Genomic DNA, 27,883 nt, shown 5'->3' on the forward strand with positions numbered 1-27,883 from the left:
ACAAAATTGCTTTTCTTGATTAAATATTGAGTTAAATTTTCTGATTACATTGTTTTTAAAACAGCTTTTAGCATTATAATTCAAATTTGGACTTAAATGATTTTACTTTTAATGCATGTTGATGGTATGTTTATCCCAACTAGCTCATCGTTCCACAAGCAATTTGTTGATGGAAATGTCAGAAAGTCAATGAATACGACCTTAATTGTTGAAGATAATAAATTGTTATCCAAATGCAGGCTGAGTAGCATTTTTTTCTTGCTAATTCGGTGAGATACAGCCCACATAGTGACTGACAAGGTCTATCAATAATAATTTTGTTAGAATTAAAGCTTTGTTTTTCTCCTCTCAGCAAATCCCAAAGCTGAGTGTATGCCGTTCTTCTGTTGCTATAGCAATAGCGGACACTGCCCTTATTTTAGACTTGTTTTCTGGTTGCTGTTGCCATGGGATTTGCATCTCTCTCTCTCTCTCTTCCCTCCTTACCTACTGTTCTTCCCTCAGATTACCTCTATATCACCAGACGTCGTCTCCGTCTGACCATTCCTCCATTTCATTTGCTGAGTTGCTTTTCTTCGACATGATCTGTTTGCCAGAATCAATAGGTTTATTTACAGTTCTGCTCAAGTGACAGATTGATAGGCCAGTAAACAGTTTGTCCACTGGGAAGCTTCCAGCTCAGATAATGACATTGTCTCGACAGTGGAGCCGCTGGTGCTCAAAGCAGAAATTTAAAATGCACATTGCTGTAAAATACTTCTTTTGTTTTTGCTTTCTTGTCATACTTGCAGCTTTCAAACTGTAAAAGCAGTTTTTAATACTGGGCTAAGATAGCCTGAGTAAATAACCACCCAGGACAAAAGCACTTAAAAGCACTTGATGGTCTTTGGTTAGGGTTATGATTTAACAATTATAAAGAGGCTGGACAAAAATGGCATCCAATGGACAGTAGGTCAAACAAAACTCAAATAATTATACACAGATCTTTCTCTCCTTTGCCAAAACAAATCATCATAGAATGAAGAATGTCTGGCCAATGGTTTTTGACCTTAAGCTCAGTTGCACTTGAGTTACGCAACAAAACAATGATCCAAATCACATCAGCAAGTCAACTCAAGCAACTCAACAGATGAAAAAAGAAAACAAAAGTTTTTAGTGATTGGGTCTAAATCCATTGTGATGCTGTTGTGTAAACAAAAAAAAAATGTTGTGCTCAAAAGCACTTAAATCTAAATGAGAGAAGCCCAAAAACATCTTAATCTCATAGTCAGTTATTACAAACACTTGAAGGTAATTGTTGGCCAGATCATTTATTGCGGTTAGAAGCCAATAACTTTTTCACAAATGGGTTTGCAGGTCTGGGTTGATTCTTCCCTTAAATAAATGAAATATTGTAATATCTTTGTCAAGTAATGCAACAATAAACATTAAAATGTCATGAAAACAGAAGAAAATCTGCGAGAGGACAAAGACTTTTCTCAACTCTGTATTTCTACTCTTATGTCTCGATGATTTAGAAGCACGTCTCTATTGAGCCCAACATGTTGTATCTGCCGTATGAGAAGCAATTGGAGAGATTTGTAGAAAGGCAACCTGATGCAATCAAGATAAATGTGGTCGTAATGGAAACCCGATTGAGATAGTAGTAGCTGGTGAAGTTGGCAGGTCTCACAGGAAACCGCTGACTGCTCTCTCTGTTTGTATTAATTGGCCCACTGAGAGCTTCCTGTTTATGTGTCATGAGAGATATAGCCAAGGTGCTTCTCATGACAAGATCGCTGCTTTTCTCCGTTGTCGCCACCGTGAAGAAGAACAATTTGTTTATTTTTTGTTTTATATTTAGGTAGACACATTCTTACAGCATCTGTAGGGCTTACAGGATGGAAAACATATTTTTCAAGTCACACAAACTTCTCCACAACTGGAGTCAACAAAACCAGCTTGGACACAGCGAACAAGATCAGATCAAACTGATCCTCGGATGTGTTTAAAGATATTTGAACATAACTCTTCCATAACGGATGCCCGGGCTAATTGAATATTGTGCATGCGCCGAGAAGTTGGAAAAGTCTACGCTTGCATGCCAAGTGCATGTATGGCACGTTAGTGAGGGTTACAGCATCGTTTCATCATCATCTCTCTCAGAATTTATTGTCCTCAACTTTTGCCCCTCTTTGAACACATGAGGAAAACATGTAGTGCAGTTACCACTTGTGAATGGAAGCCCCCTCAGAGGGGATTTGCGGATGTTCCTGCTTGTGTTCAGTCGAGTGACTGCTTGCGTGTTTGTGTGTTTGGCATGAAAACAGGTAATCAATTCTCGACAAGGTAACAATTTAATTTCCTTCATGAATTTTAAAACAAGACTAACCTGCTTTGGTATCGAACCATGACGAAAGCGGTGACTCGCGGGGTTGTGCTTATGTACTGATCCTCGAGGACGTGACGGTAAATTAGAGGTGTATGATGTAAAAAGAAAAAACAACAACAAAAAAAACTATTAAGTCTTGCTTTGAGATCCCACAGGATATCACTTATCAACTCAAACTCCAAAGATTTGTTGATCCGGCACAATAAAGTAAACTCCTGAAAGTGACGGTTGATATCACGTGTCAGCAACTAGATACACATTTAAATTTTTTTTATGCTGTGGAAAATGGCAAATGAGATGAAAAAGAAAAGAACAGTTCAAGAAATAAAGTTAGTGTGGCACCAAGTCCCAGAAGGTCCACCAGGTTATTTACAGCACTCAAGAGTGTGATTCAGTGGTACAAAACCCCAGAGGCTCATCGTCTGTCACCTTTGAGCTTTACAGCTGATGTGCAAGATAGTTTCATGACAGCTTGAGACAAACAAAAAATCATTCCAGTGATGAATATCCGTGGTCTTTGAGTTATTTATTACACTTCAAGTTTGTGTTGCAGCTTTGTTTTGTGTTTTTACAGTTTTTATGTACTGTAACTGGATACTTTCAGGGAGAGTTTTTCATCGAACACATGCTGCCGCGCATGTGTGCCTTTCTCCTTTAGGAGAAACACATTTACATTTTCTCCTTTAGGAGAAAGGCCAAAACTAATGTAGCTTTGTGTTTTTATTTAATTCCACAATTCAAGAGAAGCAAAACTGTTTTTGTTGTGTTAGTTTTGCAACATCTATGAAATGGATGAACTTCGTGTAATTCAGCTCCAGATGAGTCATTTATTTAATTTAGGTGCCTTGGAGCTGGGATGAATCTAAAATCTTAAGGATAGTGTTGATCTGATCATGGATTGATCTGAAATATCAGCTTCTCTATTTGGTAACTACATTGTGTTGGTGTGTCACACAAAACGTAAATAAAACACACTGAAGTTTTCACTTTTAAAATGACAAAAGTTCAAGAAAATTTATCCAAAGTAGAGTCGTTTTTTTTTATTGTGACATGTAAAATTAATAATGTCCAGCGGGTGGTTACATGTATGCTGTTCATGCCTTTCCTGTCTTTATGCTTGTAATTTCTTTCGCCCTGTTAGAATATTTGGTAACTTTATTTGACTGACATGACACTGTCATAAACATGGCATAACACCTGTTATAAACATGAAGGAGTCTTAATGAATGTTTATGACTGTTATGAAATGTCAATCGGTAATAAATGACACTTTTAGTGCAAAGTTCACAATTTTACAGCACTTTTAATGCAAGTTTTAGTACAACTTTACGTTAAAACTTCATGACAAGAGTCAGACATTCATAAAGACTCTTTCATGTTTACAACAGGTGTTATGTCATGTTTATGACCGTGCCTTATGCACACCCCTTCAAATAAAGCGTTACCAAATATTTTTCGCCAAATATTGTGGCGTGTTTTTGCCATAAAACCAAAAAAAAACACTGATTACACGACCAAGTACCGTGTTATATCTTGCCTCTTTCCATTCATTACAATGAGGGATCTACATAACGCAGGAAACATCAGGAGGAAGTTCTGCCATTTCAAATGAAACCTGCTTTGATGCGTGACGTCTGCGTGTGTGTCTCAGTAAACAGAAGGCGTGTTTAGGGATGGGCATCAGAAATCTCCCCTCTTTAATCACCCAAATTAATCTGAACTCACATGTGGATTTGAAAGCTTATGAATCGGGAGCACCCGCTGCGAAGGCGGTGCCTTTGACAGGGAACTGCTGTAAACTTTCTGCCTGAGCTGGCAGGACGTCTCTGTTTCATCAGGAATTTTTAAGGGTTGTTTTTAGGCAAGCCTAATTTCTCCCATTAATGCTGACAAACTCAAATGAGAGCGGCGCTGATTTGCAGCCTATCTTATGTGAACTGGAAGGCCTGGGGGTGGGGGGCGAAGGCCTGGTCTACTCCTATGAAAGAAAGTAGAGATCACCCTGGGCTCATTAATATTTCGCCAACAATAAGGCGAGATGTCACTCACGCTCATCGCCGCGGTAATGAGCTCACATTGCCCTCTTAAAGGATCTGTTTACTATGCGGCCGGGTGCTCTGGAGGCTCAGAGACACACTGATGTGTGGAAATCTCTCCCAAGGTCAGAGGCATGCAAATCTTCATAAGGTCGCAGACCGTCTCGTCTCTCTTCTCACCTGCACGGATCTCAAAAAGGACAGCGGCTCATTTTCATAAATATTACACAACATGTTTTCACTTCGACTCAGGGAATGGGGGATTAACATTTGAAGCGCTGAATCTAATTGCTATCTGTCAGGAGCAAGGTGTGTTTTCACGATTAACTACACATCTGCTAAATATTCCTCCGATTACTGCAGGTGAATTAATCATACCGTCCAGTCAAATGTTATCATTATCAAAGCTCCTCATTCGCTTTTCTTTTTTCTAATCTATGGTGGATGGGATGTGAAATAGGTGCAGGAGAAGGAGGCTCACTTCATGAGGAGATAAGAAGTATGTTGTGCTGCATGTGTGGGGTTCAGATTTCTCCATGTTGAATCATGCATGTTGCATGTAATTTCATTTTCTCTTTTCATTATTTTTATGTAGCTCACCTACTGCAGACAAGTCAAGTAATTAATTAGGCTACCAGATAAAAGAAATAAAAAAAAACACAAACATGTTGGTCTGACTTGAGTTGATCTGCTCCAACTAGTATATACATTTATAAATAAAATAAAAGTTAACGAGCCAATTAATACAACACACCACCTGAATGTTATGTAAACGGATAAGGAGCGAGGATTTGAAGAGAACACCTTTGTGAAAGTTAGTAGCTCATTAGAGCGAGTGAGGATATTTACAGAAAGCTCGTAATTAATGACTTGTTTGTGTAGCTTCTAATTAAGGGAGGAAGAACATGGTTGTAACTTTGTTCAGTTTAACCAACGTGTCCCGTTTGCTGCCGGTATGGCCGTGGGGACAGAGACGCTTTGCTTTTATTTCAATTATTTTACTGCTGCGCCTTGGGGTTTTTTTTTATTATCGTTTTCATTTCCCTGCCCTCTGTCAATCCTCCACTCAAAGTGGAAACCTGAAATGTCAAAAGTGATTTTGTCACTTTTAAACGATTCAGATCATCGGATAACTGTAAACAATAAAATATAATCTTGGCCAATTAAAAAAATAAATAAATCCTTTCATAAGTGATAATTTCATGTATGAAGGGATTAAGGCTATTCTGACATTACATTATGATTACATTTACACATAATCAGATTTCATGGCATTATTTTTAATAAAGTTATAGGGGGAGTAAAATATTTTCTGCCTTGACACCAGTTTCCTAAACTGCCAGGACAAAACGCTAAACTTAAAAAGAAAAAACACTAATATGTTATTAAAAACAGAACAAAAACATTTGCTTTATACATTTTTATTTATATTTAATGTGTATTTTAGAATATCTTAATAGCGCTGTAAATGTTGCTTTTTATTGAAATTTTACGAGAAGTATTTGAGATTTTTATATAAACTACAAATGTATCGCTCTGTTATGTACCTGGATAAATAGCTTTTGGAGCAATATATAAATACAGATGTATTAACAAAAAATCATTCACTGTATATTTGTATTTGGCACCAAGCAAAGTTACATTTTACTTTGCAACATACATTGTTCGGCTGAAATGTTTTTAGTGAGCTTAGTGTTGCGAATATTAAATATTTTCTCCATCTGGATAAAATGTTAAAATATATAAAAACACTGCATGCTTATATTATCTTTAGAGGTGTAAACAATGATGTTTAAAAAAAAAAAAATTAAGAAATCTTGAAAATTGTTCCGCCTGAAATCGTTCAAAGCACATTCAGAAATGACTTCATGTCGATAAAACGCGCCTCTGTCAGGACCGAGCCCTCGTTCAGTTTACGGCGTCGTGAAGTTATTTCCTCTCCTCCTGCCCTCCGGACGTTCACTCCATCCATGTCAGCTCCAGCAGGACGCAGGTCAGYGCGCCGACGTCCACTTTGCTTCCTTTTCTCCTCTTGTGATCATCATCATCCTCCTCCTCCTCCTAGCATCCGTCTCTCAGCTCATAAACTGCGTGTAGCCCTCCGCGCCCGTTACTATGACATCCATCCAGATCCTCATGGCCTCCGCAGACGGGGCCACCATGTAGTAAAGCCGGTCGTGAGTTTTCACGCAGAAGGTCAGAGCTGGATTTGGACTCTGGGTCACAACAAGAGGAGATTTTATTTTACTAAAACACAGAAACTGTTTTTCATTAATATCCAGAACGTGTTCTGGCATCCCTGGTGAAGAAGATCTGTAAATAATTATTCTCTAATTTGATTTTTTCTTTTTTAAATCCAACTTTTATGCTGCATGAATTTACTGAGTAGAAGTTAAAAAAAAAAAAATTTCAACAGTGAAATTTCCTACATTGTCTAAAATAGATTTTCGACCATTAATTAAGTCCTTAATTCGTTCTGATTTAGGATTTATGTCTGGGGTCTGAAATGGAAGAAGAGTGATTTTGTGTTTGGTGAATGACTAATCTACTAAAAGGTCAACCTAGCCACCAAAATATTTGTAAATTAAAAAAGAAGGTTTTTAAAGAGTTTCTGGTGAAATGCAGTCYAACAAGTCCAAACCGGCCCGCAGCATCACAGATCCTCCTCTGTATTCGGCCTCCGTTTTCCCAACAGTTGCAGCGTTTGTTGCTGAAAATCTCATCAGCCTGGATCTTATCGAACCGGATCCAGTCAAAGTCCAGATTGTTTTTATAGTACGAATAAGGATGACGATATTTGTTCAATCAGCAATTTTGTTAAAACAAATAATCCTCAAAGTGACATATTTCACACAACTTCAACAAAAGATGAAGTTAAACCTTTTGACATTTTTGTCCTAAAAGTTTCTCTTTGTCTAATTATCTGTGCAATTTCACTCAAAAAGAATTTTTTTAACACAAATCTGAAGCTTATCAAAGATTTCATCTGCTTAAAAAGAACACCAACATAAAAAAAAAAGAAGAAAAAAAAAATTCAATTTCTCACAAACCATTGAATTTGTAAAGAAATAAAATTAATGTAGAACGTCTGAATTTAGAAAAGTATTTATGATAGAGGAGCGTTTACCTTGGCGGCGCTGCGCAGGTGATCATAGTAAACCTCTTCAATGGCCTGGAAGTAAATGAGCCCTTTCAGCTTGGTCTCGTGCTTGTCTGAGACGAGAAAAAGAAAAAATAAATATATTAAGTTACATTACATCTTGTTGCACTGATGCAAGAGCTCTGCCAGACTGAACTCCAAACAGGAGAATCAGTGGGTGACGAGAGGAAACCGTGTTATGACAAAAGGAGAACAGGGAAGTGTTTTTTTACCTACTGAGAACGGTAGAAAATATTACAGATGCCTTAATCTCTACTTTAAAAAAAAAAAAACATACGGCTTTATGAAAAATAGCACAAATAGAAGTATAAATGAGGGGTAAGAAAACTAATAAGGTTTAAATTTAAGTATAAGTGGACAGAATGGTTTTTATTCTGTTGCTTTTACTTGTTTTTTTATTTGTTTGTGCATTTTAAAATAATAATTTGAACACTTTTTAATCAGACAGATGTTGCTTCTGGTTTGAATGAAAATAATTTGGGGTTTGAGGACTTTCAGGCTTTGCTGCGAATAAGCAGAAAGAGGAACCGAAACTCAAATAAAAGACGGCAAGAACGGACACAAAAACAGAAATAAGGGATAAAAGTCTTTTCCCCAGCAGCGTCTGATCCATGAATAGGTATGAGCAGAAGTGTATCAGAGCAAAAGTTAATTAGAAGTGCGAGACTATTTCCAGCTATGCCTCAAGTCTTTGCCATCCTATTAATCTGACTTGTTTTCTTCGGTTGTACTTTCTGGATCGTCTGTCTTTCTTTCCCCTCCCTCCCTCCCTTGGTGCCTTTTTGCTGATGGCGAGGGTGAAAATTGGCATAAGTGTTAAGAAGAAACTCAACTTTTATGTACCACATTTGATGTTTTTTTTTGTTGTTGAAAAGAATGAGCTTAGAGCAGGTCAGGGGTTCTGTCAGATGTCTGGTCTCAGTTGTTCTTTCACACACAGTCGCTCCACGCCAGAGTCGTGTTGTTGCAGCGAAGCCTGACGTTGAAGTTCGTTACTTGTCGTCACTGAGCTGAAGGGCTTCTGTGGTTTTCTGGGCTTTTAAACCTGAAGTGAAATTTCTTCAGAGAAATTCAGCCTTCAGATTTCTAGATGTCTCGTCCAAACAAATCGGGAGTCGACCCTTTGACTCTCCTCAAAAGAACGGAGATGGAAACATCCTCCAACAATTAGCGGCGGTCTTTTGAGATGCCTTCCACACTTTGTTCCCACTTTCCCTTCTTCATAAGTCAAATCTGCTTAGTAATGAGATAAATGTTTTTGAAATGTGAGTTTCGTTTTATTAGTCACGAACAAGCCAGGAGCTAGCCTCCACCCTGAGAGAAACACATCCAGAGAAACTATTGCATCTTGTTTCATCACCGTCATCACCATCATCTTCGTCAGGAGTGAGCGGGTGAAAAGGCTAGGCGAGTGAATGGAGAGAGCAGCGAAAGGAGCAGTGGTGTCAGGGATGGAAATGTGCTTGGATTCCGTTTTGAAATTGATTGTAAAATAATGCTTCAAAACATGTTTGTGAATTATTCAGAAAACCACTTTTGCGCCGGATTCTGATGGACGTGAAGAACAAACTGCAGCAGCCTGAYTTWGTCTTAAAACGATAAAGGGCAGCGGAGAATAAAACTCTGCTTTTTTAATTGAGAAAACGTCTAACGTTAGAGCAAAGTGCAGAATCKTTGGAGGACAAGCAGTGSCGTTTTGTGRKGAACAGAATGGGAGAAGCCCTAAGCRAGGATCTTTGAAAGTTAACAGGTTAAATCAACACAAATGACCAGGAACGGACTGAAACGSTGTGAAAAATGAAATCCAACATCAATCATTTTAGTGAGTCCGGTTAATGCAGAAAGCAAAATATTGGATTCAATGGAAGCTGAAATGTTTAGGCCTTGAAAGCAGAAGGATTTTTAATGATTTTGGAAAGCAGCGTTACCCAACACACAGACATGTGAAATTTAAAAACTTTGTAAACAACACTTTTTTTTTTAAATTACAAATGAGGCGATTTATGCACATCAAACTAAGAACGTTTGCTGCCAGATCCTCTCAATCGATGGCGTTTGACATGAACATTACTGCTGCCTTCAAATGATGCTYAGCAGATYTTATGTAACTTCTTTGCACTTCCACTGTGGCCAGCTWCATTTTTTTCTCGTCTCAGAATGTGGTTRAAATTTTTCAGGCAAATTTATTAAAAATAATTGCACAAAAATAGCATGAAAAGTGAAATAAAATGTGTATTACCAGGGATTTCAATACAAATTCAACACAAAAATCCCTCCTTTGTTGTGCTAGAATTCTGCACTTGAGCACACATTGGCAAATCAGGTGTGGTTTCAGACACAACTGATGCAACCAATCAAACGCTTCGTTGGTTGCATCAGGTGGGCTCGAGACGAAAGCCCAAAATTATTCATACCCCCTGGCAGATTCAGGTTTAAAATAATCTGCATTCAACCAATAAGTTTATCTTAGAAATAAATGAGAGGCATCTCTAAACATGAAATTAATAAAGTACAGTCAGAGCAATCAGCATCTTAATTGCATTGATTTCACGAGTTTTCACTGGTATTTTATCTTTGGTGATGAAATCAGAGTTATGGCCTTGTTGCCATCACCCTAATCTTTTTTTTTTTTTTTTTTTTTGTCTAAAAAGTTGCTAGGATGGAAACAGTGAGGTGACTGTTGGGCGGGTCTGTCAGTCAACCCTCTCTGAAAACGAGCAGTGGCTGATTTTCAGGGAAGATTATGCCTAAAATTGGTTTCACATGTAAACATAGGCCAAAAACGAAAGAAATCTGGGTCGATTTATTGGTGCTCTCCTAGTTTGGAGACTCCAAAATGATGACTCAGTATTACTTAAATCAGAAAAAAGAAGTTGGTTAAATTAAAAGATTACTATGAACCTAAATCTGCCAGAATATGGACAATCTTTGATTTATCTGTGCATGTTTCGAATTTAACTTGTGGAATTAACACAGAAAGCAAATGTCTGGTTTCTAAAACGAGTTTTACCCTGATTTACGTCTTCACCTGAACTCCACACTAAAAACTGATGTTAACACATCACCTTCTGCGCTAGGACACAAATAATAATGTAACTCAGCATCATAAACGAACTAGAACTGATGTGTGTGTGACCCTGGTCTTGTTTCTATGCACTTGAAGCATTTAAATTATGCCTGATAATTTATTTTCCCTGTAATTGCTCAAAAACTCTACTTTTAAAATAATACCTTGAGTTTGAGTTTAAAAACAATTTTTTTTCCCCACTATAAAACATATTTAATGTGTTCTCTGTCCTCATAAAATATGTTGCATTTAGTGATTATAATGGGACAAAATGTTGAAAGGTTTTTAGGGGTGGATACATTCATGCAAAGGACTGCATAGATATATTTGCTCATGTTTATAATAATCAATATTCACACAAATCCGGCCCAACTCGTCCTCACCGACGTAATAGCAGAAGTTCCTCTTCAGACGGTCAAAAACGAACCAGCGTTTCTTCCACGATTTGATCTTGCCTCCCATCTTCACCAGGTGGCCTTTGCACATTTTCTCGGTGAGGATGACGAAGGGGCAGGTGTCTATGCAGTGACCACACGACTCCACGTGGGCGCGCAGGTCAAACTCCTCCTTACGGTTYGGCAGGTAGCGAGTCATTGGACGGGCCTGCGACAGGAAAGCGCCACATGTTTCTTACTGAACTGTGAAAAGATACTAAATGGTGCTTAAGCAGAAAAAACTGTCTTACTGTTGGCTGCAGGTTTCATTTCATATTGTCATTCATTTAAATACATTTCAGTAACAGAGACAAATGTAAAAAAAAAWAMAAAMWSTTTTTWAAATACTAAATAAGGTTYTCTTCTTGGATGTTTGCTAGATGAAGTTGTACTCTGGATCGGTTTTACGCCTCCACTCTGTCTGCTTTTGTAAACCTCTYCTTTGCTGCAGGAAACAGCAATCTCATAATTAAAACARCAAATCAATGCGTGTTTCCCCGTCCTAGGGTYAAGGAAGATCAGCCAGATCAATCTCCAGCAGTACTGTAGTTGTGTTTTGTGGAAATACAGCACAAACAGAGAAAAAACTGTGGACTTTCATGAAAACCCGCTGAGGGACAGCGCGTCTTTGGATAAAGTCGTAGGGTGCAAACACAGGATAATAAAAATTATTTAAAAAAGGGATAATTGAAACCAAAGCACCAGACTGGAGACTYTTATCATTTTGTTTTTGGTAAAAAGACAAAAACAATAAATCAGACAAATGAAAAYTATTGAGTTTCTTTTAATCTATCATGCGATTAATTGATTTATTGTTTATTATGACAGGCCTAYGTGTCACTTTCAAATGCAGAGAAATGCAGACGCTGCAGCATCTGATGATTGTTKSACAAACACGGCTTTAACAAGATGCTGTGGTTCTCTAACAGCTTGCAGACTTTATTTTTAAYCGTTTCAAGCGGGTTCCTCGCAGGCAGCAAAGTAAGCTTTTCACTGTAGAAGTGAAAGCGTTTCTACTATGACAAACAAACTGAATAATGMTACCGAGATATATTCATCTTTGTTAGTTTTAAGGCTTTTTGTTCACTTTTATAAGGGCTTGCCAATAGTTTTGGAAGGTAGCGTAGAAAAGCTGATGTTGGCATCTTTGTTTGATTTTTCCATAATTACTGCTGGTAAACAGAGTTGCGATTAAAGCCTAGTGTATGTTATTTTATCCATTATTTTCCACCCTACCCCTCCTCATTTCTTTTTGTCTTTCCCTCTCTCTCTCTCCCCTCCTCTCGGTCCTTCTCCTTTCTTTGACAATCTTTGATCTTCCTCCCTTTATTGCCTCGCCTCTCATCCTTTCCCCCCCTCAAGCCTCTCCTACCCCTCCRTCGCCTCCCTCTTCTCTCCCCACCGCTCCACTGACCTGGGAGAAGTGCTTCTCTCTCATCTTCACCTCCTCCTCCACCAGCCTCCGCCTGTGGGCCGACTCGTCCTGAAGCCTCCTCTCGGCCTCCTCTCGCCTCCTCCGCTCCTCCTCCAACATCTGCCGCCGAGCCTGCACCTCCCTCTCCTGGGAGCGTCGGGACAGAAGAGAGCGCGGAGAGCAGAMCGAGGGGGAGAGACGATAAGAGCGAGATGGGAATATATGTTAATGGCAGGCAAATATTGCGATACAAAGCAGACGACTGTCAGAGGATGCACCTGAGAATTCAAGTCCCAATCCAGGGTTTTGTAAAACCTATCCCTTTAGTCTGTGTGTGTGGAAAAGGGGAAGCTTTGCTGACGTAAAATGATCCTTTGCAGCTTTCAGATACTTACTCACAGGTCTGCTTTATTTCAGCATTAAAAAAAACTGATAAAAACAAAATATTTTATAACTTTATTTCAGAAAGTCTTCTGTTCGCCTTGACGTCTCAGGTAGATTTTAATCTACTGAAGTAAAACAGGAGATTTTCCTTAAACATCGAGTCGCATTTCGACTACGCTGAAATACGTTGYGATTTTTATCAAATAGTTTTTACCATTACTTCAGTTTTGTTCTTATTAGTATTTAATGATTTAAATACATTTTTTTCCACTCGTATAATAATATCTCTATCATGAAACAAAACGACTAAATACTGATGACAAATGATTGTGTTTTCATGTTTGTGTGCTTGTCAGACAGCAGACTGAGATGCAATGTGTTGATTTTACGTGAAAGCCCTCCAGCTGTAGCGTGGGGAACTCACTCTGTTCTCCATCAGCCTGGCTTTCTCCTGCTGCGCCTCCTTCAACATCTTCTCCATCTCCTCTATCCTCTGGGCCTCCAACCCACAGGCGCTACAAGTCACACAGGGGAAGTTCGCATTGATTACACGGCTATGACAAGGCTTCGGATGAGCAGAGGGGGCCAGAAGGAGGGGGAGGCCAAAAAAGGTAAACAAACACGCCTGGAATCAGAACAGCGGGAGAGCGAGAGCAAGACGCCGACTCTTCATTAACGCCGCGGTGGAAACTTAACTCCAGAAACTTGAATGGGTTTGGCATGGCAACAGCCAGCGCCGTCACGTGAGCAAAAAGGCGTGTAACAAAGCCCGCTGTGACAGGAACAAAGCCTAGTGACCTTTTCTTCAAACAGAGAGGGCAGACTTGGGTGTTCCCATGGAAACAGGGCAGTCTCTCACCTTTCCGGAGTACAGGCGGAGTTGCCAGTGGAGACGCTGGTCTCCAAGCTGTCGGAGCTCTCCAGGCTGAGGGTGTCGTACGCCTGGGTGCCGCTCGGTGGCGGCTGGTGGTGCAGGATTGAGTGATGGACCGTCAGAGATGGATCTGTGGAGACACACGGGGGAAATAGAGTTAGTTATTACAGCCTACAGCGCCCTCTGGTGGCATGAACGCGACACGTGTCAGTATGCTTCAGTTTTAGTTTGACGAAGTATTGATTTTAAGTAATTTTAGAATTGGAGATATTTATATTTTCTTAATAGAAAATTATTAAATAGAAAATTTTTAAACATTTATCTTTATTGCTGCTGTTTTTAACACCGTTGTAAGAAAGTCCTGGATTCAAATCTTTCTGGCGYTCTCCCTAATTGTTATGCATTCCTTATATTAACATGCTTCACACAGTTTTAGTTAAATATAAAGAGAATAAGTATATTCTCTCTTCCCATGTGCACGCAGGTTCTCTCCAAGTACTCCTGCAGACCATAAACAGGACCGTTAAGTTAAATGGTCTTCCTCAATTACCTTTATGTATGACCCAATGAAAATACAGAAGGATAGTTAATTTATTTTTATTTATTATTTTTATTTTTCATCTCAGTTGCAACAATTAGATCCTTGTCTTAATACTATTTTGTTTCTTCATTTCTTTTAACGATCAGTTTCTGTGCTTTTCAGTTGTTTTTCATCTCTTTGCCTTGTTTGTTCCTTTTTATATACAAGAAAAATATTCCCAAAATAAAAACTGATTGATTGTCATTAGTAGTGAGTGTAATGTTACACTTTTCAGCCAAAACCTTAAATCGCCTGACAGATGGAGTGAGTAAAAGCCTTGATCTCTTTACGTTTTTCTTTGCTCATATGTATTTAATGCGCTGTGGTTCAGTCGCCCACAGAGCTGCCATCTAAACTCTGACATTTCACAGCTTTTATAGCAGCATAAAGAGGGCCTCCACTAAATTAAGCASTTTGTTGTAATGTTCTTGCTGATAAATCTGTACTTTTCAACCCCGTTTCTACACCAGCAGTGTGACATATGAAAGCAATAAAGCCGATGCAGCCACATAGCTTTGCGTTGCGGGTGGTTGTAATGAATCTATACTTCTTCATGTGCATTTCTTTTTACGCACAAACTGTGTGGTTCAGGCTGGCAATTGAAAGAGGGAGTCACGTACCTTTGCACTGCAGAGCTGTTTGCTTCCTGGAGTCCATGTCTAACAGGTTTTTCTCTCTCAGCATCAACTGTAAGCCCCATGAAAGACAGAAGACGGCATCACGCTGTGAACGGCTGTTGAGGCCTGATGAGAGTTTAGAGGCATGAAACTGACCGTCGTGGCGGCATTTCTGTCATGCATGACGCCRCTGGAGAGAGAGAGGAGTGCAGCGCTGCAGATCTGAGCAGGCGATGGTCCCTGTCCAACCTCACCATCTGATTTAGACTTTAACATCTTAGAGGAGAAAAACAAAACAAAACATGTTTCTGTGTTGGGTGTTAATTGTTATYGTTTAGTTTGCCCATCCCACTTTTGGTTTACAGATGGAGAAATACCAACTCTGGAATAAATGAAGGGTCCACTGCACCRAAACTCATTGAAAACTTAATTGTTATTCGACCAAACAATGATTTCTGAACTCTTCCYGAGTTAAAACATTAGTATTGTTGTGAATGAATACGAACTTGTTTTCTTTGCATTATTTGGGTTCTGAAAGCGCTGCATCTTTTTTGTTATTTTGACCATTTCTCGTTTAAATGCTAAATTTCTGCTAGGAATTTCAGAGACATGTCAGTAGCTCATAGAAAAAAAGAACAATGTTCATTTTACTCAAACATAAAAAGTAAAATCAGAGAAATTTATAATTTTAAGTGGTCGCAATCTTTTCCAGAGCTGTAAACTTACTGTTAAATGACAAGCAGCAYCAAAAGTGATTGTGTAATTACATTTTTAACCACTAGAGGGCTTCAAACATCGTGGTCCTCTAACCTTTTCAACAGGTGCAGCTTTGGTAAATATTGAGTTGTCCAACAGCCTCCATACCAACAGATTGTAAAAGTGATGCAACAAGACTTATGCATTCCCATACTGTTGTGATATAACAAGGAAAACATGAAAGGAAAGCATTCTTATTCATTCACCTTGCATTATTGGTTTAATTTGTATTTGAACAAATTTCAAGTTGGAAGAATTTACAGAAATCCAATATGGCTTCCTTTAATTTTATTTACAACCACATGAAAAAAGGCTCTTTTGAAGACTTTTATTCTATAAGGTTTCCACACTAGACTATCTACTTTTGATGCGGTGAGATACATTGTTTTAGCTTGTGTTGCTATAGTTGGCCAAACGTTTTGAAGGGATTGTTCAAAATGTTTTAAATTGGCTTTAATATCCTACAGTAAATAACTAAGTATAAATTTGATACTGGCCTAGTGTCGAAAATCCAAATTCTGACTTTGAAACTCAACAGACAGTGGAAAAAGTTTTCGATTCTCTGTTGGCTTCGATTTCTACATTTGGCTTCAATAGGGCACTTCATTTTCCAGTGGCAAACATTGATAGTGCATGAATGTATAATTTCACTTCTTGTTTATCTCTCAATCATGCCACAATGTGTAAAAAGATAACCTGCTGTAAATCCAAGCTGTGTTTCTGATTAAGAACCACATTTCTAGGAGTAAATGAGGAGCTTGTCCTGTTAAGTGAGTAAGTGAATTTACCTGCCCATGTCTGCGTGAGGAAAAAGACTTTGCAGGCAGCGGTGGAGGACATGACTGAGAGTCTCCAGCAGCCATGATGTCCTGGTACCAGCGCTCAAGATTAATGGGAGTCATTGCATTCCTGCTCAGCTCAGCATGGCTCTGAGATGATCACAAGCATCCAGCCAAAGATTAAGAAAAGCAAACCACAGTGCAACAGCTCAAAAAAAAAAAGATATTTAGACAACATTCAGCTGTGAGAAAGAATGGAGAGCAGTGACAAATACGCTTCTAGAAGGGACAAACCTGTGCAGACAGAAAGGAGGAAGGACCACATGCAGCCGAGTGGCACGTGAAGGAGGATTCGGATGAGGCAAGTTGGAATGATGGAGTAGAGGTGGAAGAGGAAGGCTTAGATCTCTGCATCCCAAAGATCTGGCTTAGCTGACTCACTGTGATGTAGTCCTTTGCATGGATGCAGAKAAATACGGCATATATTTGCATAACAAAAATGGGGAGCAGAGTGTGGAAAAAAAAGTGTCAGAAGGTGCATCTATTCAAACATTTAGGTCTTTCGTTATTGGGCAATTCATAGAAAAGTGCAGAAATGCAGAGTACCTCGCACGGCAGAGCTGGAGATACAGTTAGAGAGAGGCAGTGGAGAGCAGCGGGGGAGGAGGAATAAGGATCTCCGTACATCCGATAGACATCAGACAGCCTGAGATACTCCTGCACGAACAGCCACAGCACAGGCACAACAGGGCTGAGGACAGACCCACACTGACAGGCGCCCAGAGATTTCACAAAACATGACAACGATGCAACCCGCCTCTATATTTGAAATTACGGCAAAACTCATGTCCCTTAAACGTTTTTATAACTTTAAACCAGTGTTTCTCAACCCTGGTCCTCACCAACCCACTGTGCTGCATGTTTTAGATGTGCCTCTATTCCAGAACAGCTGATTCAAATGATTGCATGACCATCAAGTGCTGCAGAAGCCTGTTAATCACCCAGAGATACAATTCAGGTGTGTGGCAGAAGGGAAAAACCTAAAACATGCAGGACAGGGGGGCGGTGAGGACCAGGGTTGAGAAACACTGGTTTAAGCAATTTATAGAAATATCAAGATATCAACTTATTTTATTGGGATTATAGTGATAGAGCAACACAAAATAGAGCAAAAATAGAGCAAAATTGTAAAAATGAAACAAAATATGGAATTTCCTCGATATGAGATCAATAAGCAGTGGCATGTGCATTTGCATTCAGCTCTTCTGTTGCTGTTGTACTATATTTCACCGCAATGAGGTTTCTGTGTTTCTGATATTGCTTTGCAAAATAGGTCGTTCTCAGTCAGACTGCATGGAGAGCCTTTAAGCATCCAATCTACACAGTGGACCAATCAGAAAACAGAAAAATAGTTTGATCAAAGTCGTTCCGTTGCAGCTTTGGCTTTATGTTTGGGGTTGCTCCATGTGTTTTCCAGCAATTAAAGGATTGCTCAGTATTTATCCACATCCATTTTCTATGCACTCAGCTCTGACCAGCTTCCCACAGCATCATACTGCCACCACAGCAGTATGATCCACTGCATGCCTTGTGGCAAACTGTAATCCTGATGCCTTACGCATTTCTTTCAAAAACAGCGTTGAAAGAAATGCCATTCTTCCACACAGACAACAAACCAAACACTCTTTGGTCCAAGAGGAATAACTCAAATAATCAATAATACTTGCTCCTTCAGCCACCTTGTGTTGCTTGGCTGCTTCTTCAGTTAATTTTCAGATCTTTCTCACTCAGTCTGGAGTTGTGATACAACAGATTTCAGATGACAAACTGAACGGTGCTCAAAGTTTTGGGATTTTAACCTAAATCTGGTTTATTCTCCAGAACTTTATCCCTTATTTGTTCGCTGTAATTCTTAACTTCTGCAGCCAGATGTTTGAAGTGAACTTTATTTAGGGGTAGCATGGAGCTAATACAAATGCAAGCCACACTTTTGAGATTTTCATTTGCCAAAGACTTATTTGAAAATGAGAAAAAGATTTAAGGGATATGAATACTTTTGCAAGGGACTGAAATCCTAAAAAATAACAAAAAAAAACAAAAAAAACACACACATATTTTGAGACGAATTAAATCTAAAACATCCAAGAAACTCAAACCTTCCAGTACACACTGCAAGCCAGCTACTGTCTTTAACATTATGCTAACGCACAACATGCCTGACGTTACTGGGGTTTCTCTGAAACTGGGACGTCCTCAGAGTTACCTCTTGCAGCCTGACAGGACAGAGCTCAGGGGAAGGGTTGTGAGAAGAGGAGGGACAGGGGCTATGAGGAGGACCGTCCTCAGAAACAAGGTCAGGCTCGCTGATGTGAAGCGATTCCTGTTCAAAAGGTTTACCTGAGTCAACAAAACAATCCACWTGTGCGACAGGTAATTGTTGTCCAGCTGAGCTGTGGTTTGGTGGTCTGGTGTCTCACATGTACCTGCTCACCTCTTTCATGCTGCCGGAGGACTTTGGGAAGTTTCTTCCTCCTGTCAGGGTGTGGTACCGCTTCTCAAGGCTGCACAGTGTGTCTTGCTCCTGGGAGGAGGATCCAATACGCTCTTACCATGTCACCCCAATGCATTTCCTTTAGACTATGAATTAACTACTAATTTCTGATGCAGAATTAAGGATTTGTATCAGTCAGAGTAGTTCTCCTTAATCCCCACCTTGTGTAGAAGCKGCAGCGTTGCTGTCCGGTCTTTGGCAATTTTCTCGCAGTCGTGGGAAGCCTGCATCCCCAGCTGCTTCACCTGAGCTTCCAGAGCAGCCATCCGCTCCTGTTAATTCAGATGTTTCTTCACTTTGTGAGGAGATTCTACCAGTTGAAAGTTTACATACATACACATATGTTTAACCATTATTTGTTTCATATATAAACGGCTGATTATACAACATAAAAAAAACAAGAAGTGGATGCACAATCTTGAAGACCCAGCATTTAAATTAGACATATTGACTCAAATATTCAAACACAAACCAGTAGAACTTTGCCTCTTAGCAAGCTGCCATCAACAAGTTTTAGGCATAATTTTTTACTTGATTTTTGATATTTCTTATGAGAAACTGAAGAGTTTGTTTAACTTTACCCGGCTCAGACTGAATTTTTGAGCATATTCCATAAACATGTTTAATGCTAGATTCGCTCCTGAAGCTTTTCCTACTTTTCTAAATGCTCCAAAACCGTGACGTCTTCCAGCCACCCTGCTGTTGATTTGAGGCTAAAGTTTGAGTTTAAATTCCCTTCACTTGATACGATGACCGAGCCACTCAGCATGATGCCACCTCTGCCATGCTTGGCAGTTAGTTCAGCTTTCTTAGGTTTGAAAGCCTCACCTTTACTTCTTCAAACACACTTCAAAACTTTGCYTAAATAGCTCAGTCTTTGTTCCAGCTCACATTCAAACTTATGCATCCAGTTCCTGCAATGAAAATTAACCAACGTTTTATGTTGCTGAAAATAATAACCGTTCAACTGCATCACTAAGAGATAAAAAATAATGACCCTCATTTTGATGAGTGTGTGTAAACTTATATATTTGTTTTTTTTCCCTGCTACACGCCRCATGTGCCCCACCTTCCTGCTGGCGACACTGCTGTGATATTCGGCTCGCTCCTGGATCAGCTGCGAGCAGCGGGCCTCCTTCCTCTCCTCTAGGCGGCTCTCCTCCTCCAGCTGGCAAAACTCCAGCTCCTCAAACTGCTTGGTCCCACACTCCAGAGCCTCGGCTTTCTGTCCACATACACATAACAGACCAGATGAAGCATGCTGTTTAAAACCAAGCAGGCACGAAGAGAAAAAGAAAGTAAAATGAAGTAAAAGATTAAAAACAGTAACTGGCCTCGTCTGTGCGTGAGGTAATTCATAAAAACCCTGTTAAACGATGGAATCAGCTCTGCTAGATGATGTTCACATCCTAAAAATTACATTTCAGTATTTATTTAGCTCTGTGCAAACCTCCTCAAACTATGAGGTTGCTACGTACATTGTCTCAAGTTATTAAGAATAAGTATTGGGGGATAAGATGCTACTTTTCTTAAAGAGAAAACTGATTTTTGYCGGGTAAAAAATTTAATTTTTTTAGTAAGAACTTTCATTTCCAGATTTAAATAGAAAAAATGGGATTAGACATCAATATTTAAACATTTCTAGGTAAAGAATTCAATACTAAATGGACAGTCAAATTATTATTTTTTTACAAGACTGAATCACACTCTGTATAAAGAAACGAGACAATAACGTTGTTGCCGTGACGAGAAAGTACCAAACACAATCCCACAAATTCTTACTATTTAATTTTACTTGAAAAAAAAACAATAATTACACCAATAAAATGTTTCAATTATAGTTCATAGTGTCAGACTGTTCAGCTGTTAAACAAAATAGCTTTTTTTATTTAATACCCCAGTAATAAATAAAAGAGAGCTTAATAAATATCTTCTAAAAGAAGTGATTCCATATGTTTGCAGACTTGAAACCAATAAATCTGACGAGTTGTTTTAAAAAGACTGTTGATTCAAGTTATTGTCAGTAAATGCATGCACACTTTTTTCTTTTAGAGCAAAGCTGTTAATAACATTAGTGCTTGTTAAAAATACTACAGATGCCACTGAACAACCATAAAAAGGGAACTGCAGTAGCTGGGAGACCAAAGCTTCAGCTGCAAAAACATTGGTGGCTGTTTTAAATAATAATTAAAAAAAAACTGACCTTATTTGACAAACCCCACATGTTCATGTGGCAAAGCAGAACGGCAGGAAATCTAAATTTAAATTGCCCTTTTTTTCCAAGTAGCTCTGAGTTCTCCGAGGGCAATACAGTGTTACATCTGTGATTATTTCTGTGCAGGTAAAACGGTGCTGTAGCGTTCAGGAGAGCATAACTCACTGTTCCCAGCCACGAGAACACTGACCCTGCTGAGCGGCTCCTGTAACTGTTCCCTTAGAGACAAGGGGCACATATCAAACTGCCTCTTCAGCTCATTGTACTCATTCCTCTGCTTTTCCAGGGCCTTCCGCTCAGCCGACACATTAGCTCTGCCCTAAAAACACACAAAGACAGACACACCCATACACCCACACGTACGTTCACACACAACCGTGCCCACATACCAGGGAGAAGAAAAAAAAAATCAGGGGCAACTAAAAATCCATGCAGTCTAAAGCAGATTAGTGTAAGGCAGTTTGTTTGGGGTTTTTTAAGGAGGCAGGAGTTAGAGGTTGTAAACGTGTAGCTCTGTTAAACTGGGAGACGGGTAAAGCAGCTTCTGTAAACCAGCGCAGCACTTTGAGATGAGTGGCAGAATTTCTACCGTTTGTTTGTTGTGCTGCGCGGTTTTACTGGGTAGTCGGCGGACAATAACGGTGCCTTGCAAAATTAATTTTATCTTGTGAACTTCCTACATTTGTGTCCTGGCACAATCACAAACTTTGAAATGTTTTATTGAGACTTAGCATATCTGAGAAATCTGATGTGGATTCGATGGAGAGGATCTGTGGTCATACATTTTAGAGACAGATTGTYGCTGGATTTTGGTTTTCATTGCAACACACAAAAATGGTTGTATCCAATTGTCTCTCTGAAATTATGAGTTTATGTTTAAGGTTAATGTTTTGCTGCATGATGTGTACAGTTTTCCCACACAGACACTAMATCTTAGATTTTGCAGTGGSTTTTCTTTTTTCCATCATGCTTCTTCCATAATGTTCTCCCAAAAACCTCTGACACCTTCACAACATATCTGGATTTATACTGAGATTAGATTACACCAGTTGGCCCTATTAATTAATTAAAACACCACTCACATTCCCAATAAAATACACTAAAGTTTGTTGTTGTGACAAAATATGTTAGTGTTTAAAGATCACCAATGCTTTTGCAAGGCACTGCTGAGCTGATTATGTCTGCTGAGAACATTTGTCCATTAAGAAATGTTTCACGTATTCAACCCAGCTAAAGAAATAACATTTGCATGCATTTGACCAGAGTTTGTTGGTGATCTGACAGGCTTAGTGGATCACACTCTCACCTTGTCCTTCTCTTTCTGCGTGGCCTTGTCCAGCTGGCTGAGTTTGAGCTGCAGCTGAGTGATGATTTCATTTTCAGCCTCCACCTGCTCCTGCTCCGCCCGCCGCTCGGCCTGCAGTAGGGCCTGCTCCATCTCCACCTACAGACAAACGCAGCAGCAGAGTCTCATTGAAGACTAAACATACGAGATAACTAAATAAAAATTTAATTAGGTGCACAGTTGTGCTCGTATCCTCAAAATAACACATGCACCTCCACAAATATTTGGTGAAACAACTCTTCCTAAGCTAGCAACTCTTTGTAACAGAAATCGTAGAGAACAAATGTCACTTGCTTGGATTACAGAGAATCCACTGAGCATTTAATCCCAATTTTTAACTCCACAAAGGGAAAAAAAACTGTTGAGACTGATTATTAGAAGCTCCACATAAATGTGGCCGTCGTGTCAACAAGGAGCACGTCTGGCCTAAGCTGTGCATTTACATGAAGGTCAGTAAGTGTGTGTGTGCTGACCTCCTGTTTGGTCTCTTGTAGCTGCTGTTCCAGTTCACCAACTCTGTACTTCAAGTCATCAACCCGAACCAAGACCCTTTTCCTCTCCTCCTCCAGGTAGACCTGCTCCTGTCCAGCAAACAGCTCCTCACACTGAGTGATAAAAAAGAGAGAAAAAAAAAATCAAATATCCAGATATTCATGATATCCTGAACATAGCGTGTGGATGTGTTTCACCTCTTGATGTGTGCTCTCTGTGCTACTGGACTCCTCCCTCTGGATTTCCTCATCGTTCTCCGCCGCTCTCTGGGCTCGCTGTGCTCCCATTAGAGACGTCCCCCGTCCAGAGTCGGGGTCCGCTCCTCTAGCACCCCCACGCAGCCCGCTCCTYACCAGCTCCGCGGCGCCGTCTTCCTGATTAAACTCCGCACACAGATTCAGGATGGTCTCCAGTCTCTGCCGCTCCTGTAGGAGAGATGGGAGTCGTGAGCACCGCTGAGCGATATTCCAGATCACACCGAGGATTAAACGCGTTTGTCCTTGGGTGACATTGTCCCATTTAGGCAGCTGTCACTTAACCACAGGCACGGGGGGGGGACGTGTGTAACCCGATAGTAGGTCCACTCTCAGGAGGGGCCTCCCAGTAAAACCTTACTGGTGGAGTTTTGCAGGAAATTGTAACAAAGAAAAAAACCAACAGTCTTTAAATTAATATTCTTATTTTTCTTTTGCTATTCACCACATATATTGTTCTCTACTGCTTGTCTCTCATTGTGCTACACAATGGGACTCCTGCTTTAATCTACTGGTGAGAGATGCAGTCATCACTCCAACCTGACATTAATTAGAGGCCTGGTATAAGAATACAAGTCTGCCTGTTTTTATAGCTTACGTTAATTTGCCCTATAAATTAGTCCGACAGTAACAAAACACACACACAGACACTGGTTAGTGCTTTAGCTGTAAAACAAGCAGACATGATAAGAGTGATTTTCAAATGTTTTAAAAGTTCTAGGAGAGAACAAGGCAACACACAAAAACTTTAATACATTGGATCATCACAACTTGTGTTTGGAGTTTTAATTCAAAAAGAGCTTCTGAGAAAATAAAGCTGAAATTAAAAAGCCACGTCTTCTCTTCTGGTTATTCTGCTTCTCTCTTACGATGAGATAATTGCTTGGTATTGATTTTTAGAGTGCAGAGTCAACCACWAGAGCAAAGTTGGATGAAAAACTGTAAAGCAGTCAGAAGGTCAGTTATTGGGAATTTATCTTGCTGAGAGGAAATCCTTTCTTTGTTTCTTTCTGGAGGTCAATAGCCTGTGAACTTTGCGTGTTTAAAATCTTTAAAAAAACAAACCTAAAAATACTAAAATGTATYGTTTGTCCTTTGACAGATGCTTTGTTATTAAATGAACAGGCAGAGTAAAATAAAGCACAGTCTCTTCAAATTCCAAGTATTTAATTATTTTGTTTGAACACAGAGAATTAACAATGGGCGTAGTTTTTTATAATAACTGAAGAAATCTCACTTCTACTTGAAAACAATTACATTAGCAACAAAGAGAAGCCAAAACATGCCCAGTTATCACATAGTTTATATTACAGCTTACAGTTCATACTTTTTGGTCTTGCTTTATCTCCTTGCTAACTCTTTGGATTCAGGCTCGTATAATTTGTGCCATTTCAGTCTTTGTAAGTGCAAAAAACATGAAAAACACAAGGCAACAAGTTTTAGTTTGTTAATTGTGCTGATTGCGGTCGGGTAGAAGACGTTCCTGAGTGGGAAGACCTGACAACTCTGTAGTGATTTCCAGATTATAAGTCATTAATGATGTCATGTGCTTCCTTAATTACTTAATTCAAAGCCTTTATGTCTGCAGCTGTGCAGCCGAGACACCATATTGACGTGCAGAAAGTGATCCATTACAGGATGGATCCTAGTTTTTATGCTGGCAATAGTCAGCTTAGCCTGTTGTACAGGCAATTACAATTGCATATCTTTACTAGACACAGTTCAGTTTTATTTACAGAGTCAAAAATTACATCAAAAGCCACACCAAGTCACTACTGAAGGGTTCAATTCATTTTCACATCTGAAACATAATAAGACAGCATGGAAGTGGTRACTTATTCTGTCTGAAAAGTTCATAAAACCGTAAAAGAATTTTATTCGTTGGTTTAAAAAATATATACCAGAAGCTAAAGAGGTGTCAAGTTTTGTCTATTTCAGGCTCTGGAAGGATCAAGGTTTGTCCACAAATCATTTAATCCACAGTGTTGCCTCTTTTTTTGGTTGCCAGAGATCATTTGGTCCCTTTAACAGTCTCTGGACACATAAGTCCCGACAGCGACCACCCACCTCTGCGATCATGTCAGCTGCCAGTGGGCAGGACCAGGTGGGAGCCAAACTGCCGGCTGAAGGGTGATGAGAAAAGACTGTGAGTGGTTGACTGACGATAACACACACAAAGTGATCTAGTGTGGGAATAAAGAAGAAAGAGTCCCGCGTGAAGGGGAGGGAGCTTTGAAAGCAGACGCCGCTCATCTTTCCGGTAAATATAGTGTTGGGCAACAACCGGCCGCACCCGCTGCACCGGACCCTGAGACGTCTGTAAGAATGCCCCCCGGGTCCGCTGTCACCAAGGCCACACGAGCCGCCGATGCCAGCAATGTTCGGAGGAGAGATTAATTACTGGCTGAGCGCCAGAGAATTTGGAGAAGATATGAAAGCAGATCGCCATGCCAGGAGTCACTAAATCTCTTCTCTGAACTGTTTATCTCATTTACAGTCTTGTTCATTTGTAAATTTGTCCTGTACTGCCATAAACCAACCAATGAGGTAAATCAAAAGCAATATTTTATATCTCTCCATGCCTCTCCCTGTCAGAAATTTGACTCTAGTAGCAACTCAAGGAGAGAAATGAAAGAGTAAACTCCAACCAAAAAGACAAGGCAGCTGCTTGTACAGTATTTAGCAAATATTTCATTGGGAACTTTCATCTCTTTAGCATTTTGTTTTGGGTTTTATTTCTCATACACTAATGTTTTGAAGCTAAATTGCACACAGYTCCACAGATTTCAAAAGCAATATTTTTAGATGCAGTCCAAGAGTAGACCAGAGTTTAAATTCAGTCACATCTTATCACATTGGGTACTCACCATTTTCTCCATTTCCTGCTCCTTCAGCCTCTCTTCTCTCTGCCACCGATGGTACTCCAGCAGCTCGTCCTCATTATCGCTGATCTCAGAAATACTGTTTTTGCGCTCCCTGGTATATGGTTTTGTAGAAATCCCCTCTTTGCTGGAGGCAGTCTTTCTCTCGTTGCTCGGACTTGCCAGAGGAGACAACCCAGACACTGAACCCAGGCCCGAGGTAATGCCAACTGCTGGTCCAGGCCGCGAGGGTCTGCCCTCCGACTGCTTCTCCATCCCAAAGAGAGACGATGGGCTCTGTGCATACAGAGCCCTCATGGCTTCGGCTTTTGGTGTTGCTAAGAGTTTGCGCTGGCCCTGTGGACTCTGAGGAACTCCTTGTGGTCCTGCCATCCCCCTGTAGGACACAAAGGGACTGACCCGGGGGAGTTCCYTGACGTTAGAGGAGCCAGTCATCCTGTGAGGGACATCAACATCAGAGAGAGGCTGACCCAGCTCTCGCATCGGGCTGGGGGATCTCGTCTGAAGGGAGGAACTTCTCAGTTGAGGACTAGATGGAGCAGTGCGGGAAATTTTTATAGAGGGTTTTTGACTAATGCTTGAGTTTTCTAATCCCTTAACGTGGAGCTTGGGGCTTGACRTTGTCTCTTTGCCAGCCTTTCTAAGTGGCTTTGGACTCTCCTGAGTTCTCTGAGTCCCACCAGCACCATTCCAAGCCACCGAGCGCGAGGTCCGTGGATAAGGAACCGGTATCACCAGRGGTTTATTGGTGACATTTTGAATGAAAGAGATGYTGCTGCTGTTTTCTTGATTGGAGCCGCCAGGAGRAGTGGCAGCTTTTCCATTTGGCATGTCCAAAATAGTTTGCTGTTTACCAAACCCAGATGATGAGGATGGTTTTAGTTTCAGGGAGTCCTGAAGAGTTTCTGCCATGCCGTTGAGTTTAGAGTCACTGTTGTCTGAAAAAGACTTGTGGTTTCCATTTGAGATGCTGCGGGGGTCTGCACCGGGRGAGACAGAAACATTTGTCCGTGAGCATTCCTGTTATAAAGAGCTAGAGGACAGTTGCAAAAACACACACAAATAAACACACAATGTGGGGCAACTGTCCTATTTACCCACAACACACCCCAGGTCAGCTATAAGACAAAGGGAGGAGGCCATTTTTCTGTTCTACGCTTATTCACACCCACAGTGTTGGTGAGAGGYTAAGAGACACAAACATATTGTWGCCTTGAGAGGTATATTTTGGTATAACTCTGTCTGTACTTTTAACCACTACTGGTGATAAAATAAAATTTATAGAGTTAAATTATAGAGGTAGGATGCTGGCATGGATCTGGCTTTACATCAAACTCCACAAATGTTGTGGAGTTTCATCAATCCAGGAACCACGGATGTTCAATCCTATCATAAGATGGAAAAGGTTGGCACACCAGTGTCATCATCCACAAGAGGTAAGTAAAGCTAGTTACAAAGTACCGACCAAGGAAGACTTTTTTTTTTCTTCTTAAAATTCAACACATTTAAACTTGATCGAAAATTGCAGCTTGGCAAAAAWGTTTTTTGGACAAAAACAAAAAAAAGTTTGGCCACAAGTTTCTTAGAAGGAAATAAGAGGAGGCTTTCAAGCTTAAAAAGACTGAGACAACTGCCAAGCACGGAGGTGGCAGCATGATGCTTTGAAGCTGTT

At 40.1% G+C, this 27,883-nt stretch overlaps 1 protein-coding gene across 9 annotated transcripts in view; it reads right to left on the minus strand.

Moving 5' to 3' along the window:
• Nucleotides 1-5,812: 5,812 nt before the first annotated feature.
• phldb1a (pleckstrin homology-like domain, family B, member 1a) overlaps nucleotides 5,813-27,883 on the minus strand; it is a 34,628-nt gene continuing 12,557 nt past the window's right edge. For 3 of the 9 annotated variants that reach the window (XM_008427684.2, XM_008427682.2, XM_008427689.2), the window contains 20 exons: nucleotides 26,197-27,191; nucleotides 23,273-23,500; nucleotides 23,057-23,188; nucleotides 22,545-22,682; nucleotides 21,429-21,557; nucleotides 20,093-20,248; nucleotides 19,185-19,295; nucleotides 18,964-19,053; nucleotides 18,736-18,852; nucleotides 17,079-17,189; nucleotides 16,767-16,925; nucleotides 16,482-16,622; nucleotides 15,094-15,213; nucleotides 14,941-15,007; nucleotides 13,726-13,870; nucleotides 13,291-13,381; nucleotides 12,483-12,629; nucleotides 11,018-11,237; nucleotides 7,535-7,620; nucleotides 5,813-6,623 (listed from right to left, as the gene is read on the minus strand). In XM_008427684.2, coding sequence (XP_008425906.1) covers nucleotides 6,483-6,623; nucleotides 7,535-7,620; nucleotides 11,018-11,237; nucleotides 12,483-12,629; nucleotides 13,291-13,381; nucleotides 13,726-13,870; nucleotides 14,941-15,007; nucleotides 15,094-15,213; nucleotides 16,482-16,622; nucleotides 16,767-16,925; nucleotides 17,079-17,189; nucleotides 18,736-18,852; nucleotides 18,964-19,053; nucleotides 19,185-19,295; nucleotides 20,093-20,248; nucleotides 21,429-21,557; nucleotides 22,545-22,682; nucleotides 23,057-23,188; nucleotides 23,273-23,500; nucleotides 26,197-27,191 — 3,524 coding nt within the window. In that variant the 3' untranslated portion in view covers nucleotides 5,813-6,482. The remainder of the gene's footprint in view (nucleotides 6,624-7,534; nucleotides 7,621-11,017; nucleotides 11,238-12,482; nucleotides 12,630-13,290; nucleotides 13,382-13,725; nucleotides 13,871-14,940; nucleotides 15,008-15,093; nucleotides 15,214-16,481; nucleotides 16,623-16,766; nucleotides 16,926-17,078; nucleotides 17,190-18,735; nucleotides 18,853-18,963; nucleotides 19,054-19,184; nucleotides 19,296-20,092; nucleotides 20,249-21,428; nucleotides 21,558-22,544; nucleotides 22,683-23,056; nucleotides 23,189-23,272; nucleotides 23,501-26,196; nucleotides 27,192-27,883) is intronic. The other 6 variants (XM_008427686.2, XM_008427685.2, XM_008427683.2 and 3 more) reach the window with 6 other exon arrangements.

Source organism: Poecilia reticulata, linkage group LG14 (genome assembly GCF_000633615.1).
Source record: "Poecilia reticulata strain Guanapo linkage group LG14, Guppy_female_1.0+MT, whole genome shotgun sequence".
Lineage (NCBI taxonomy): Eukaryota > Metazoa > Chordata > Actinopteri > Cyprinodontiformes > Poeciliidae > Poecilia > Poecilia reticulata.